The 18289-nt window shown below is 38.2% G+C and overlaps 1 protein-coding gene across 5 annotated transcripts in view; it reads right to left on the bottom strand.

Moving 5' to 3' along the window:
• diaph2 (diaphanous-related formin 2) overlaps positions 1-18289 on the bottom strand; it is a 411623-nt gene that overhangs the window by 156447 nt on the left and 236887 nt on the right. For all 5 annotated transcript variants that reach the window (XM_032527793.1, XM_032527796.1, XM_032527797.1 and 2 more), the window contains 2 exons: positions 17458-17559; positions 10133-10227 (listed from right to left, as the gene is read on the bottom strand). In XM_032527793.1, coding sequence (XP_032383684.1) covers positions 10133-10227; positions 17458-17559 — 197 coding nt within the window. The remainder of the gene's footprint in view (positions 1-10132; positions 10228-17457; positions 17560-18289) is intronic.

Below are 18289 nucleotides of genomic sequence, written 5' to 3'. Positions count from 1 at the left end.
CATCACATACCCTTCACCATACATAGAGATTGGCATGGGAACTTTCCATAAGATCATCTCTCAATGCAAATCCAAACAGTTATTACGCTAACTGAAATAACACCATGCCAATATCTATGAGAATTTAACAAAGGGGTGTGTATACTTATGCACCCTGTATTTTAAGGAAAAACATTTATTTATTGATGATATATTATTCATTCACAAAGAAAATGTGTCTTTAATGTGTTTTTCATAATTATTTTATTTAATGCATTTATGATCAATTTACTAAAGATAATTATTTTTTCCTCTTTTAAGTCAACTTCAGCATGGGTTCATAAACTTATGAGCACCACTGTATGTTAAACAATAAACATCAGTTATATAGGACATTGTAGTCTTACAGAATCTAAACCTTGCCAAACAGCACAAACACCTCAAATCTCAATATGAGCAAAGCTACAGTGACAGGCTGACAGGCAACAAACTGAGTGTGACAGATTCTAAAATCGCATTAAACTAAATGAGAAATGCAGTTTGAGAGAAAGACACAAACGTAGTGAGAGGGAGGGAAAGAGGTTGAGAGTGAGAGAGATAGAGGGGGGATGGATTAATTTAAAGGTTGGGACTGGAAAATCTGACAGACTTACTGTGACATTAAATGTGTCTTTTAGAAGGAAATGTGGAGGATATTTTTTTCTTCTTTTAAATGTGCACACCTGAGCACTTACATTTGCCATAAAAGGTATGAAGCAGGATTAAGAGGGAAAATAACCCAGCAAATAAGGGGTTCACATAGAGAAATAAAAGAGATAAAGATAGAGATAGAATTTGATGAAGAAAGAAACAAGAACAGAGAGGAGTAACAAGGACAGAAAAGAAACAAACAAATAAAAAACACAGACACAAAGAGCTAAAGTGTTTAAAGCGTATTCAATTCTAACCTAAATATATTGTGAGCACACAGGATTTAGAGATGGATCTAGCTTTTAAGTATTAACTGCAAGGGGAGTGTGCCTCATGATGTGAATGCACATATTCCAATTTATTAACATAAACTTTGATAAAAACCAATACATGAAGACAAGGTACATGCAGAACATTGTCTTAAAAACAAACTTGTCAAGGCAGAAAAAAGTGGATGCACTTCACTGCACTGCATTGAGATCATCTCTCATTTGGGATTATTCTTCTTTGACAATGTCTCATACAGTCATCTTAATACAGTGCTGGTATATAATGAGGCTGTCAATCAAATAAGAAGAGAGCTAGCATGCAAAGCAGTAATAGAAATTAATTTGTTTGTGGAGTATGCTGTCTGAGAGTGTCTCTGTGAGTGATGTGCCATCTGTCACAGAAACAAAGACACTAAATTGGAGAGTGAAAACAGAAAACAAATATTGCTAGGTTAAGAAAAAACAGCACCCAGTGTGCCTGAGGAGAGACTGCATGGACTCCACCTAATCAAAATGTAACTGTTTGTGTGCTGTATTGTGCATAAACTTGTCTGTGTGTGTGTGTGTGTGTGTGTGTGTGTGTGTGTGTGTGTGTGTGTGTGTGTGTGTGTGTGTGTGTGTGTGTGTGTGTGTGCTTGCGTGTGTGTGTGCTTTTAATCAATAATCAACCTGGGGACAAAGTACCTGGCCTGAACCCCGTAGCTAAAGATCAGCAGTGTGGTGATGATAAGTGAAAAGAACATAGTACTTTGGGTCCCGGTCATCAATTTCTGAGGCGCATTTGATATTGCACCAAGCCAAGCCTCACCTCTCTTTCCCCTGCCTTTACTTTGTTTATTCTAATACTTCTCCTCTTTTTCTGTCTTACTTTTTCAGCCCTACCAAATCAGCATAATGTATTTAACATGTCATTGTTAAATTAGCATTTGATGCAGAAGAGAGTTATGTGCTGTATGCCAAAATAAACCATAATTTAGCCCAAGGGGGACCCAATTTCTCTTTCTTAAGCTCTAATCCAACAGGCCCAATGCATAGCCATACTTATCACCTTGCCCCACATGTGCATTTTTACACCATGCAAATGATGCCCGACAATGTGCCAGGCTGCTACAATCACCTGTTGTTACAGCAGAGAACAAAGACTGGCATGGTCACTGCCAGACCCTGCAGCCAATGAGCTACCACGTGTAATGATGGGGCCATGCATATGAATGAGCATCGTGATGATCTGGGTGATTGACAAGAGAGATAAACAATATTAACAAGCATGGCTAGTACGAAAGACTCCTGTGAGACCTGGCAGAAAGGTTGTTGCCATGGCAAGGTGAAGAGAAGTAGTGCAAAGCTGAAAGCTGACAACGCTGGGGTTTACTGTGATACAACCCAGTCAGGGTATATTATGATTTCCAGGGACACGCTATGTAATTAGCCATTTAAAGGAAGGGAACATTATTATTTTTTAATATATATGTACTGAATATCTAAACATAATTGTAAAGAATATCCATATATGCATTTCCTAAAGGGTGGGACTTTACAGAGCTTAGTTTACACACAGGGCCCAAATGGGCAGATACTGTCCCTGCAGAATTCCAATTTATTTGAATGACAGCCACTGTGGTATTGTGTCAACTCATAGTTTCAAATTATATTAAATAAAACACAGCCATATGGATGAAACAAATGTAATTTAAATGAGTGTTGATACTACAACAGCACATTTAATTTAGGTGGGGAAGGCAGACATACTGCACACCACAAAAAGTCTGCAATAATAACAGATTTTTGAGAAAAGAAATGCATTTTTGAGTCATGATGATATTGTGACCGTAGTAAAAAAGAACTTAGCATAGCTTTAGCTAAAATATGTGGCAGTATACAGATTGTTAGAAAATCCATTATTTTCACTTCAAAATATGTATATAGGTAATGGTTTGACCCATCAATATGTCCTTACATGTGGAATTATTACTACACAAATGTGCACGTGATCCAACACAAATTCCTGTAATATAACATACAATAACTATATTATTGTATGTTTGCAGTATTACATAATTTCTACCTCAAAATACTGTAGATTGTCATGCTGAACAAGGTTGTGCAAAAATCTATGTAATATGTGGAACATCCTACTGCTCATCTTAAATCATAAAATGAATACAATTTTTGTCTCACTGCTTACTTAAAAGCCTGGTATGTCAACTAGTAAGTACTTAAAATGATGTGATGTGCATGTCACAGCCCGGTCTGTGACCTGCAGATTCCCTGTGTTTTCTGTTTGTTTTTTCCCTGTCAGTCTTTCCCTGTGTCTCTTCCCCTGTGTGGTGCGTGGTGTGTCTGCAGGGGCGTGGCGCTGCAGGCATTATCGGGCACACCTGACTTCTATCACAATCAACAGCAGTACAAGAAACCCAGCTCTCCAGTCACTTGTCGCCAAATTGTTTCCACTTGCTATGTGGTAAACTCCTCAGGCCTTCATTCTCAGTGTCTCATTCTCTAGTGAGAAACTTGGTTCTGGAACTTGTCGTACTGCTGAATCTAACCTTGTCTCTCTCATCTGCAGCACCACTGCTGTTGCCTGCCATGCTCCCTCACTACCTACAAACTTCCGCTTCCATCAGGACTGTCACCTCACAACCTTCCATTCACCCTCGGACTTACTACAGCCAAGAGTCAATAAACCACTTTCAACTTTTAACATCAAGTCTGTGTTCTGAATCTGCTTCTGGGGTCCCCACTAGAGCTAACCATAACAGTGCAAGCATTTACTCATTAAGACATGCTGAGTTTAAATACAAGAAATGCTGGACACTTCACTGAATTTCTTTGATATTCTTATATGTGTATTTGCACACAACGTAGGGCACTATAATTACAAATGAATAGCGGTGGTGCAGTGTTAGTCATTAGCCTTTCCTTTTGAAAAGAAGATGAGGTAGTATAAAATACACTGGCAGATATTAAACATTAAGAAGCTACTCTGATATTCCGCAAAACAAGCCCCCAGGGCCATATCATCCGCTGACAAGAGTTAGCTTACCACACACACACCAAAATCTGGGTGTGCTTAAACATTTAGTGATGACTCCCTCATTTCAAGCAGCTAGATCACATGGCATCTTCTGGGTGGGTGGGTGGTGGTGGGGGGGAATAGCTAGTGCTGCAGCAGCCTACAAAACTGCTCTTATGGTTTGTTTGAAATAAATCCTCAGTCTGGGTGTGAATTTCTATGTCGATTCACTACTCTCTCTCTCTCTCTCTCTCTCTCTACATGGAAGTGGTTCAGGTCACTTTGGCATGTGAGCCTCAGCTTGTCTCTATTACCTCTTCTGCAATCCTAATCTCAGTGTTATACTGCATTTTTAAAACGTTTTTGCTTGCTATACATTTAACACTTATGACTTTATACCCATAGGAAACATTTAAAGCACTATAATGCAAGTTTTGTTTACAATAACTGGATTAGGTGTTACGATAGAAAAATAGTTTGAATATTCCTGCACCCACACCCACTTACAAGACATTTTTTGTGTGTTATTTTTTTTTTTTTAACAAATGAGCACCCTATCACAAGACTTGTAAGTATTTCTGTCACACAATTTATTTAGGGTTAAAGTCAAGCATTTGTTTAAAAAGACATATTAGGTTAAGTGCACTGGAAAACCCTGTTCCCAAAAAGCTCAACACAAGAAAATCCTGACAAGCCCGAAGACATGGACTCGATGTGGGGTCATTTTTATTAAGTTCAGCAGAAGTCTGAATTTGAATAACTTCCCTGTGTATATTTTGATGTAACTTTTGAATTTAAGTTGCCAACAATAAATCTTTTGTGATTGTGCATTAGCTCTATTAAACTGAGGTCAATGTAGTGATGAGCTTTGATGTGACATGGTAAAATTAAAAATGGGCCATAACCGCACATCACAGGGACTCATTGCAACCACTACTACTGTGTATATAGAGCAGGAGGAACCTTGGACTGCTTTTGAATGATGGGGGTAGAAATTCCAACATAATATGTTATCATCAAACACTTAAAGTAATTTGGTCTAAACTGTCACTACAGTTCCCAAATATGCCATAATTTACTACAACACTTCTCCCGACCAAATTGTGAAAATTATTCAGTGGATAAATATTTCACTCTTAGTTAACACTACTTAGGCAGATAAACCTTCAAATTCTCTCTCGCACTCTCAATTGGAACATAATGAGGATGAAGGACACAATGTATGATGATCCGATTATTATATATTTAATATTATTCACACTATTTTCAGTTAAATTCAAATCAAAAATATGAGCACTGCTCTACATTACAACAAAAAAATTAAAAAAATATGTGGGCTGTGTGTATAAAACTTTTCAGTGAGTAATGACACTGTTATAACAAAATATCATGAGTAATATGGTAATGAATGAATTAAGTATTAGGCTGTGTTCTCAGCCTAATACATCATAGTGCCAGTGAACTATTATGAGCAACGCAATGCATGTGCTGCAAGTAGTTTACACTATAAACTATTCAAGTTTACAAGTGTTAATTAATAATCTGGCCATTGTTTGGCCTCCATGTGTTCTATTGGCAGGAACTGTAAGGGCATTCAACCAAATACCATTATTATGCCAGTTCAGCCTTCTCCCTGAGGTAAAGAGGCTTTTGGGACTTTTGGAGAAATCAAAATACTAAACAAGAGCCAACTTAAGTCAATGGCAGCAAGGTTACAGGCATAGCCACATAATAATATTATATGATATAATATTTAATAATCTTCCCTTTAGTACATTTACACATAAGGAGCAGTGGGCAGCCAGCCGGGGACCAACTCCAGTTGTAATGCCAGTGCATAAGTCAAGTGGATGGCAAGCTTAGGGTTAGGGTCAGTTTATGTAGATAGTGTCAGACATCATGATTTAAACAATCTGAGTGAGGTATATACACTTAGCCAGGGTGCTACTAAAAGAAGTATATGTGTTAGTCGTCCTGTTGTGCTAAAGCAAAAGCAAACACAATGCAAACAGAACCCTGAAGCCCAGAGCACAAGCGCCTGACTCTTTCAAACAAAAACAATGTCTACAGTACCTTCCCTTGTCGCTTCTGTTGCCAGCCAACAATAGCAATGAAAAGCTTTGTCAAGCTGTCAGCCCTTTAAAAGCAGACCTTTGCCAAGCTTTCTGAGGCTCAATCTGTTTTCATTGAGCCAACGTTCATGATTGTCTTTCATTGTCCTCTTCATCTCATTGTTACACAGGGTATCATAGTGGGGTGGCTCTGATGTCTTTTGGAATTTGATGAAGCTGACCTTATACACAAAAGTGATCTCTGTCCACGAGCACCATGAATATTATAGGCAAATGAGACTTAGAGAGAAAGAGTGAGAGAAAGAATGCATGCAAACGTGTTTGCATGCAATCTTACTTACGGGAATTGGGTGGATGACAAATAACAGAATTGTGCAGAAACCCGAAGACAGAGGGGATAACTGACACTATCTAACCATTTGCATGTGCTGAACGTATGTTTGTGCGCTAGTCGCATGGAGATTAAAATAAATAAGCATGCAAAAAATTGTAAAGATTCATACGGAGTCTGGATGAATGGTGAGAGCCAGGACTGTCTGCCACCATTCAGGGATGTGTACATCATCTCTGAGGCGCTGATGGGCCCTAATGCAGAATAAGGAGAGCCAATCAACTCCTATCTATCCACTCTGCCAGGGTGACACATTGTAGGGGTACTTCAAGGCCGGCACACTGCCACATTCTACTGACAAATCATTAAATTAGACATGACGACTGAGAAAGAAGATAATAAGATTGAGTTACAGAGTTTCAGATACGTTATGAACACCTCTTCTTTCCATTTTTGCTATTACCTTCATTTATCAGTAACCCGCTGGCTGGTCACTCATTTTTGCAAAATAATGCAAAGGGAGAAATTTGAACTGGGAAGAGTTATGTCTGGTTTAATTTTCCTGCTATATCAAGTGATGTAAAACCAGTTAAACCCCATCCCTTGTTTATAAGATATCTTCATCAGATGACATGAATACAGAACAACTTTGTAAAACTGCCAGGTACAGAATAGTAGCATTGTTTCAAGGTTGGAGCGTTCATTTATGCCCCACAATTTGTATAAACTGATAAAAATGTTTAGAAAAGCATGTATATAAAACTAGCAACATTTTTACCACCTCTGTTACAAAATAGAGTGATTATATTTAGCTACTGATAGTGGTTTCTGTGTCAATAAAGGTTGCAGTAGTAGGTTAATCAGAAACTATGCAGCATTTTAATATTTGCCATCAAATGTGTCATGTCCCAGTAATAAGTCCTTTTTTGTTTAGCAAACCTATTTTAAATGTTTTAATTGCACAGTGCAAAAGCAAAAGGTGGCATCAAGCTTTAAAAACTACAACTGCAAGAGCACACTACTACATTATTTAACCAATGGCTGATAAAGGTCAATATAGGTTTCATCTTGCATATACTGTACCTTTTATTTAAATATGTTCATTTGCTTCTTTCTTTCACCATTTCAACTCCATTATTTATTTACTTTTATTCTATGTGCACACATTCGCCCACTCCTTCTTACATTAGCAAGATGGTAAATGCATTTCCTTTTAGTATTTACCAAGCTGTGCCGATGCATCCTTCTACTGTGTATGTGTGTGCAGTTGTCCATGTGGATAAATGGTGATTGGCGTGTGGCTGAAAGTGGGTGGTGTAGAGTGATAAATCAGCATAATGAGTGTAGATGAACACTGTGCAGATGGAGCCCACACTCAGGACTGTGTCACCCAGCAGGAAGTCTCTTTGCACCACTCCAGTGCCTCCTGTATAGCTCCAACTGTATTTCTTAGGTGTGTTGCTTGCTCCCTTGTTAAATTTGTGAGCTCATATCTGCATGATTTTGTTCTACAATCATTTAACTCTTATTTCAGCAGGAAGGTTGTTTAAGTATACAATCTGTGACATTTTCATATAAATAAGATTTTGACTTTTCTTGCCAAATGGCCAAAATTTTCAATCCCGATAATGATTTCATATCTTGATATTGCATTGTGTCCATGTCTCCCTCTTACATTTCAAGTACTTTAAAATAAATTGCTGCTTTCCCTTTATCTTTTTCCCTCTTCTTAATAATATGCTTGAATTCAGCATTGTGTCTTGTCTGATCTAAGGTCACAGTCAAAAGTACTTTTGTCCAAATAAATGATTACTGGGTTCAAATTCAAAAGGAGAAAGCCTACATTGCCACTCAAAAGGCTCTGAGAAGGCTTCATATACAGTATACACAATATCTGTTTATGTTTCATTCTCAATTAATCTACCCATTGTAAATACATTGGAAAATATTAGTAAGAGCAAAACTGCAGGGGGAAATTAAAGCTATGGATGAATGAAAAAAGAATTGGGATTACAGATTTATTTAGCAATACTAATGAGTATTATTTTTGCACATCTTAACTGAGAAACACTGCAGGTTAACTGAGCAATTCTAGGTAACACTACACTCAAAGGAGGGAAAACACTGACATGGTATATTGGAATTAAATAAAACATTTTTTAAGTGTTGTCCTATTTGTCAAGTAAAGTCTTTAGCTTGTCTTTAGCATCGTTATCTGACCAGCAGCCACACACTTGCCAGATGTGGGCTCCTTCTGCACCGATAAGTTAACTCAGTTGGTCCTCTCGCCTCCCCATGGACTCTGTGACATTAGCTTGGTTCCCAGATGCCTACGCTGACTCACACACTTGTTCTCATGAGCCTTGTTGAGCCGTCCATCTTTTTTGGAAGCTTTATTGTCATGCTTCACATTTATTAAGGAGGGGAATGAAAGAGGTTATGGTGATAAACGGAAACCCTCACAAAAGATGCATGCATGTGGAAAAATAAAACCATTTTTTGTTACTTATCCCTGACCACCTGGCATTCATTGATTCACAAGGATCTTTTGTTAAACAAAAGAGATTGAAGGTTACAGCTGATGTCTGAATCATGGTGACCTCCTCACTGAGATTATCTATGAATGGATTGTGTATTTATTTATTTTTTTAATCATCTGTAATTGTTAGTAAGGTTTAGCTATGATGTGTTTATCACAGCCTTTATCAGTATCTTGGTTCAGTGCCAAGGACTTTGAGATTACCTAGAGTAACAGCCTTGAGAATTTGGACAATTCAAGTGTTAAATACAGTATTGATAACAGATTGGAGTCTGTAGCTTGGTCAAGGTCAGTTTATCGGTAGCTGTTTGATACTGGATGGACTAGTCCTTTTTCTCTGTAAGATTGCTAGTCAACTTAAGGTTATCATAGCTCAAAATAATAGTCCTGAGGTTATCACAGCTCAAAAAAATTGTCCTAAAGTAATAAATTTATCTATGTATTTTTATTTATTTTGTAAGGTAAGGAAGACCACTGAAATTAAGCTTGAACGCTGCACTTAAATAATGCCCACTGCTGGTAGGAAAGGAATACCATAAATACCATTATTGCACAGTCACTCGAAACACTATTATTATTATATTGAAATCAAATAATCCATGTGAGGCTAACTATTGAAATGTACTCCAACTTCTAAAAATAAAACTGAAACAAAAGATAAAAGTGTGTTTTTTGTGTTTAACACAAGGACAGTGCAGGAATCAGATAGTTCTGCAATTGAGGCTCACATTGTCCAGGGATGCATCTTAACCTCAGACACACCCGCCCTCCCTGCTTTCAATTAATGCTTTCTGAGACAAGAAAAACAGAAATAAAATTGGAGCAAAAACAAGTAGCATTTAGGAAGCTCATCAATTATGGTTTAAGACAAAGGCAAGAGGAAAGGAGGGTGGAGTTGGGGAGACTTTGCCAAGCCTTGTCCTTCATCATCTATTATACCAGGATGAATGGGGGTCTCTGTGGTCCACATAAGAATGAGAAAACAGACTTGTGCCAAAAACCAACCATACCAAGTGTAAAATGGGGTCACCAATCTGTCCGCCAGACACTGAAATTCAAAAATTATCATTTCACGTGAACGTGTACAGAAAGTCACTCTCACCCTCTCTGCCAGATACACACACATTTTTCAGAGGGTAAAAATAAGTGTGTGTGTGTGTGTGTGTGTGTGTGTGTGTGTGTGTGTGTGTGTGTGAGTGAGTGAAAAAACTAACACACCACGCTCCACATCAGTCTTACCTGGATGAGTGATTCGCTCAGTCTTTCCTCGTCTACCTCCAGCACAATGTCCCGGATCTCTTCATACGGCAGGCGGAACGAGCCCAAGAAAATTGCTGTTGTGATGGAGAGAGAAGAGAGTCATTTCCTCTCCTTTTTTTATTATACGGCTGGGTTCAAAGAGACATTTTAGCACTCATCACTCCTCAAACAAAATGACCACAGACCTAACTTGTCACTTGGAAAAACTAATACACTTCCTGGCCCTCAACAGGATAGTTTGTGTTACCCTGACACAAATTGGGAAGGAAAACATCAAGATTCACCAGTAATACAGAAATGTGTCATAGTCATACAACATACAATGTCTTAAAAGGTGAATAATAATAATAATAATTATTATTATTATTATTATTATAATTATAATACATATAAGTCTGTTGTGCTTGTAGTAGCAGTAATGGTGTCATTGGGAGGGCTACAAGGTTTGTTTGGGTGGATGCAAGCACAATGAATTTGCCTCAGGAGACAGTCTAGTGGGTGTTTCACTCTCCAGGTGGGGTGCCTACAGTGGTAATTGGAGCTGATAGTGTATCGAGGTGGAAGTCACAGGTGGAGGTTTAGTAATGAGTTGGAGGAGACTCTCTCAACAGCTGCTATACTGCTGCTGCAGTGTCGACCTGATGGCTGTATTTGACGTGCAGCACGGAGAGGAAGTATATCTTTTATTTGTCAATCTATTACTATTTATCACACACTATTTACTGAATTTACTTAAACATAGTCATAACATATCAAAATTATTGCTTTTGAGGTGAGGTATGTATCTTTATTTACTTAACATTAACCTTCCTGGCTTCACTGTGAACAGTTTCTGGTGACTCAGAACTGTAGAACTGAAGTTGAACTAACATCTTTTTCTTTTGGTAATCTAAATTTATGTATTTTTTTCCTCATTAGCGTGACATATTTTTGACTGGGGTGGATTTATATCAAATGGATAATGTCCGGGGGTGGGGCTAGAAGGGGGGCACAGAGTGGCACCTGGTCCCCAATGAAATATGTTTGGCCCCCCCGGTGATTACCATTGGATCAGAGTACTATCACTTGGCTGCCTGTTCTGCCAATTTTGCCAGCAATTCTGACGTGACCAATTAATATTTCCAAAATTCCGATACATGGAACCAGCATAGAATTTTTTTTTCAGTCCTTTTTTTTTTTTTAAGTGGCAGACAGAGTCTATACAAAACATGTATTTGGTTATACAATTTGTTTAAAAGGAAAACAAGTGAAATTATTATTGAACTGGCTCAGATTATGAAAAACAACAAAATAAGTTACCACAGTTATGCGGACGACACACAAATTTACATAACCTTATCGCCGCCAAGGGACTATAGTTCAATACAAAAACTGACTAAGTGCATTCAATAAATTTACGGCTGGATGTGCCAGAACTTTCTAAAATTAAATGAAGGAAAAACTGAGGTGGTTGTTTTTGGAGCAAAAGAAGAACAGATAAAAGTATGCGCTCAGCTTCAAACAACAATGTTAAAAACAACAGACAAAGCCAGAAATCTCTGTGTAGTCATGGACTCTGACCTGAATTTCAACAGCCCCATTAAGACAATTACAAAGTCAGCCTATTATCACCTTAAGAAAATATCAAGGGTTAAAGGACTTATGTGTCAAACAGGATTTGGAAAAACCTGTCCATGCTTTCATCTTTAGTAGACTTGACTACTGTAATGGTGTCTTTACAGGTCTCCTTAAAAAATCAATCAGACAGCTGCAGCTGATTCAGAACGCTGCTGCTCGAGTTCTCACTAAGACCAAGAGACTGGATCACATCACTCCAGTTCTTAAGTCTTTACACTGGCTTCCTGTGCCTCAAAGAATTGATTTCACAAGTACTTTTGTTAGTTTATAAATCACAAAACGGTTTCGGGCCAAATTTTATTTCAGATCTGCTACTACACTACGAACCACCCAGACCTCTCAGGTCATCTGGAACAGGTCTACTTTCTGTCCCCAGAGTCAGAACTAAACAGGGTGAAGCAGCTTTCAGTTTCTATGCTCCTCATATCTGGAATAAACTTCCAGAAAACTGCAGATCCGCTACTACTCTCAGTTCTTTTAAATCAAGGCTGAAGACCTTTCTTTTTGATGTTGCCTTTCTTTAAATGTTTTTTCATTTCCTTAATGTTTAATTTCTTATACTGCACTGTAACTTTTATTCTTGTGTTTTATCTGTTTTTTATTTTGTAACTGTGTTTTAACTGTTTTTGTGTAAAGCACTTTGAATTGCCCTGTTGCTTAAATGTGCTTTACAAATAAACTGCCTTGCCTTGCCTTGAATGTGATGTTTAATTTAGCAGAATTGCATTGTGTTGTTTTACCCTGTTCAATGTGTAGATCAATCTGACTGATTGGTCCCCCCTGTGCTACCCCACTTAAATATCCGGGAATTGCCCCTGATCATGTCATCCTTGTTTGATGTCTAAACGCTATACATGCATCAGTGTCTCTTTAATATGTCATATATCCCCTTCATATGAAACCAACAGCTGGATACAAGGTTCTCTTGGGGGAAAGGTTGTCAAAAGTGGTCCTGGGATATATTGTAGATTGCAAACTGAAGTCGATACAGATGGGTGAGAAGAGGCAGGTAAAGAGTGACAGTCTGAAAATCCAACTTTTTGCTGCTGTCTAGGAGTGTGGTAACCCAACACCTGTTTGGTTATTTTCTTGCTGCATACAAACTAAATGTGTCAAGTTGAGCAAAGTGGTGCAGATGGAGGTGTGTTAATGCAGTTTTGATGTACGCTATGTACACATTACACATGACACAATTAATAAAAGTTCACATTTCACGTTGAAGTACCTGCAGGCTGCCTTGGGAAGTCACTGTACTTAGGTTTATTTAGCTAACGGTGTGAACCTTTACTATCACTTGATATTGATTAAAATAATTTAATGAATGCCCCGTTTTAGTGCACACATATGCTGGTGACTGCTAACAACGGCATAAATCTATTATAAGTCTGTGTCTATTGCTACAGTACAATACAACAGTATATATACAGTATATGCGTATAGTATATATATAGAATATATATAAGGGATGTAACAATTACCAAGTTAAACTAAATTAAAAATGTTGACAATAACAACTACATTTTTTCATTTAAAATACCATTATTATTATGGTGAATTACCATGGTGTGGAAACCCTGTGTTTAATCCTTCCCAGCTTCCTCCAAGTCTCCTGAAGATGCCGCACAGGCGCACTGCGTAGCCTACAACACGCGTTTCTTGAAGTTGGAATCGCATTGATGACAGCACTAAGGACATTTATCAGCCTTGTAAAAAAGGCCATAGTAACACTTGCTCTCTCTCTCCTGAGATGTATGACCAATCAGTGACAAGAGTCATCGCTTTGATCTCCTGCCAATCGCTCGCGCTCAGACAGGAGAAGAGGACAGAATGCAGCAGCTGTAAACAGACTTTTTTTATTTATCATTCCTTTCCTGTTTTCGGAGTTGTTAAAGTTATGTGTGTAGCCCAGAACTTAGTTAAGTTAAAACTATTCTGTAGCTTGCTAAACTGTCATGTATTACAACATGACATTTATTTGGAGAGAAAGAGAGAGATATTATTATTATCGCCTTGATAATATTGCTGTTGATGTATTTCTTCTTGCATAGCTGATAGATGTGCAGATTGTTTATTTTACTTGTGCAGCCACGTGTTGATATTCAGGTTGTGTTAGGGCAATTTGCTAGCAACGGGCATGTGGTCATTATATGTACTAAGTATACAGTATATATAAACGATCACATCAACAAAATACATACACATTAGTATAAAAAAAGATTTGTATTGTATTCATTCTAACATTTCCTATAAACTCAAGTTAACATATTATAAGTAAAATTATGTCAAAGAGAGTACTCTTTTTTGCTTGGTTTATACTGGCTAATACTCTTCTTTTAAACACCAGACATCTTAAAAATCAGACACTGTCTGGCGAAGTTTGTTTTACCCGGTGTACTTGTGGCCTAAGTTCTTAAGAGTGTACTTTTCCGAACTCACTGATTTTTTAACATGTCAAGCCTACAGTATGTGTAAGCAATTCTTGTATTAAAGATTGCAGAAAAATACATTTGTAAACCCTATACCATGTACAAATGTCCAATCTGGCTTCTGCTTCTGTTCTACCACCAAAACTTCTCAAGGCAACAGATTATTTACTGATTGCTAATGATTTAATAATAATAACTTTGTAATAATAACATTAAACATATATAGAATATAATTGTTCTTGATAGGCCACTTAGATTTAAACGTACAATTAAAAAATGGGTTATCATTAAGAACTTGGCATTTGTTGCTGTACCCAGCTCTATGCTCCTCTATAGTGTGGATAGTAATTCAACCTGAATTGTATCCTGTCTCTCAGGATTAAAATTTTGGGTACTGAACATTACTGAAAGAATCCATATATTTTCATTTTACTTAGTGTACTTACTCTTCCCTTTCATTCACAACTCCACTAATATAAAGGAAACTGACCACAATTTTGGTCTAATGTTTGTTTCCAACATTTGCTTTGATAGTAAAGTGACTAGGTTAATGCAATCATCCCCAAAGGAGGATTACTGCAAAAAGTAGTCTATGCTTGTATATCTTATCTTATTTTGACAACTACAATTCTCTTTATTTGGGGTCATCCACGAGTCACCTGCAGCTCATTGTAAAAGCTGCAAGTATAGAAATAGAGTAGTATAAATAGATAGACAGACAGTAGACAGAAAGACAGACAAATAGGTAGACACAATTTATCAGACAGTAGTACTGCATGCATAATCATTATACCAGAATACATAAAGTGACACTTGCATCACAATCATTAATTTTGTCCCGCTACCCTTCCCAGTCACTGAACTTTCTATACCAATACATCAAAATTGAAAAGGGAGCTTAAAAGGGTTGAGAAGCAGGCATTGAATGTGTTCTATGATGCTTCCGTATGTGTCAAGGCTATGCGGGGGAGCTGTGTAGCTGTGTAGGATCACATGCCTACCACACATTGCCATTCTGGAGGTGAGATTTTCTACACTTATTTTTGCTTCCTGCTGAATTCAAAGCCCATCTGCTGGGGCTGTAATCAAAGATGGCAGTGACACCTATTAACAATGTCATGGCTCATACACAAGTGCAGTGACATGCACACACTGGCACATAGTGAAATATGCACACACATACAAATTATGTCATTTATGTTCATGCCACAAGCCCCTTCCTGACATCAGACCCCAATACTTTGCCTGATGAACTCATTTATATGGCATCTTTATAAATAACACAAGAATATGAAGCCATTGTAAGATATTACCAGCACACAAGAAGGAAATTGGTTGGAAGCACAAATAATTGTTTATGTTTCTGTGATGTACTGTATGTGCATCCATCAACTTATTTGGCAGTAGTTTATTCTAGTCCTCATCCAGTATGCCATTGCATACCTATATTTGTCCTTCAAAAAGAAGAAAGGTAACAAAAACATGGCGATAAACAAAAAGGGTGGAGTGCAAGGTGGGTGACCTGTAATCTTAGCATTTTACATGCATATTTCATGAGGTGTTCATCATTTACATTGTTTCTATTTCATATAAGGTTTTGCCCTCTAAGTGCTATTGCTATTAGGTTAATCCCTTCACGCATGCGCATTCGTGAAGATTTCCTTGACGCCCTGTGTCACGCACAGGCCTCTCTTACGTCCACAGATTCTGTATATTACAGTGGCGTGACCAGAGATCTGCTCCCCATTTTTTCATCAACAACAAGCAGTTTAAAGACTTTGAACAATCGCGGTGTCAGCCGTGTACCGACAACCGACTAGTTACATCATGCCGCAGGCTAGCAGGGGGCCAGCATTTTGCGGTCGCTTTACACTGGAGGAACTGAAGCAGCAGACGACGGCAGCCAAACGGACAGTTGAGTAAGGTAAGGATAACACCTGGGGCAAACCCAGACCGCCGGGAAGGGGACCTCTTTGGCAGGCACGAGTCAGCTGACTCAATCCCCCAAAGACGTTTCCCTTGCAAGCTCTCCCTATTCTCCTTTGGGTAGACTGAAACTTGTAACGGCGGAGGCTACCTACGCACCGCTAAGGTTCTTGTTCTTGACCTGTGTAAATGCCGATTAGCATTCCCCTATCCCGGGAGATGATCATGGAATCTGGAGTTACAATATGTAACTACCGTTCTCTGGGGTAAGGGACATCAAGGCTACAAATTAAATTCCAAAGAGTTGGGGAAACTGCTCTAGCCAAAATAAAAAAAGACTGCCAGCTGTCACTCAAATTCTTTGTATAATGGATTCCTAGATACACACATTTCATGGATTTGGGATCAAAGAGGTTTACATTGAAGAGAGAAGGTGCAGGGGTTGAGCTGTTAGTGAAATTCTAGGGCTGAGAGTTTTTGTAGTGCATTTGCATCAAAGCAGAAATGATCCCCAACCAAAAAACCTTTCCATCCACGGCACAAAATAAAGGAACACTGGGAGGTTGAGGTAAAAACTGTACACCAGTCTCAACTACACATTTAGTCCACATAGGCCCATGGGGATTCAGAACACTGACTGTACATGAAGCTTTAGTGCTCCATTCTGATAGGAATTTGCTTTACACATTATAACAGACAGGGAGCTTGGTGACAATCTACATGCACGTGTAGTGACCACTAAACAACTGCCAAGAAAACATTTCCCCAAAGGTCTAAGTTAAACACTATCACTGTTGAGGGCTTTCTCCTGATTGTTTCCCACAAGCAACTTTGTTGAGCAGTTCATGGGGGTATGAAAAGGCCTGGGGTGTCATGGAAAATAATATTGACATTTCTGTCAAAAAAAGGTCATGGTTTAAAAGAATATAGTACTGCATGGCCTAATGGGCGGCTGTGGCTCGGTGGTAGAGTGGTTGCCTGCCAATCGGAAGGTTGGTGGTTCAATCCCCGCCCCTGCAGTCATTGTCGAAGTGTCCTTGGGCAAGACACTGAACCCCGAGTTGCTCCCGGTGCTGCGCATCGGAGTGTGAATGTGTGTGAATGTATATCTGATGAGCAGGTGGCACCTTGTACGGCAGCCCCGGCCACAGTGTATGAATGTGTGTGAATGGTGAGTGTATCCTGTAGATGTAAAAGCGCTTTGAGCAGTTGTTAAGACTGGAAAAGCGCTATATAAATACAGCACATTTACATTTAATGGTGTTAAACATGTTGTTATTGGCTGTAAAATACATATACTGGAATCTACATAAAAACATAACATTATATACTTACAAAGATTCTGTGCTGTTTTTGCATCCAGGATGCGAAGCTCTTTTGCCTTTTTCTTGAAGTGTTGCATTCTGTCATCAGTCTCATCTTTCACGTCTTTTTTCACTGCAGAAAAATGAAACAATAATATTTTTTAAATGACTACAGTACGTCAACATGTTTGTAATGATGTGCAATGTAACAAGACTGTACAGCATGCTACTCTAAATGTTACACTGACTGCTTTCAGCACTACAGAAAAGCAATAATTTAATTGTATCCAAAAGACAATTCTAAACTTCCAACAACAAAGTGAAATAATTTACATTCATTACAATGTAAATACATTTATGCATATTAAAGCGTAAGCTGACGGGCAAAGATGTGTAAGACAGCAACAGATGGCATAAACCAATTAAAAACTATACTTTCAATAACAGAAAACTTTGGTATTTTGGTTCCATAACACTCTTAATAAAAAGCAAAAACAAACTAGTGATGCCTTGTGATGCATCCTACATTCAAATAATACACTAATAAAATTTTTCAGTATAAAATACAGCCATCCTAAATATCCAGTCTTAAACAAGTTGTTATATCAAATATATACACCACAATTGCACAAAAACATACCATATTGCTAAAATGAGCTAAATGGCAACAATAAACATTATTTATCTTGCATTGGTAAGGCCACTGCACATCTGGTATAACACTGACTTGTTGAAAGGCAGATGTGATTGATTCCAGCCCCCTTCAACACTACTACATGTTGTGCAATATCATTAGCCTTAAGAATCAGAGCACAGTCCTGAATTGTTTGCATGTGCCAACATTTCTGTCATTGTGACAGTGG

This window comes from Etheostoma spectabile, chromosome 10, assembly GCF_008692095.1.
Source record: "Etheostoma spectabile isolate EspeVRDwgs_2016 chromosome 10, UIUC_Espe_1.0, whole genome shotgun sequence".
Lineage (NCBI taxonomy): Eukaryota > Metazoa > Chordata > Actinopteri > Perciformes > Percidae > Etheostoma > Etheostoma spectabile.
The sequence above is the reverse complement of the archived record's forward strand: the minus strand, read 5'-3'. Positions and strand labels throughout refer to the sequence as shown.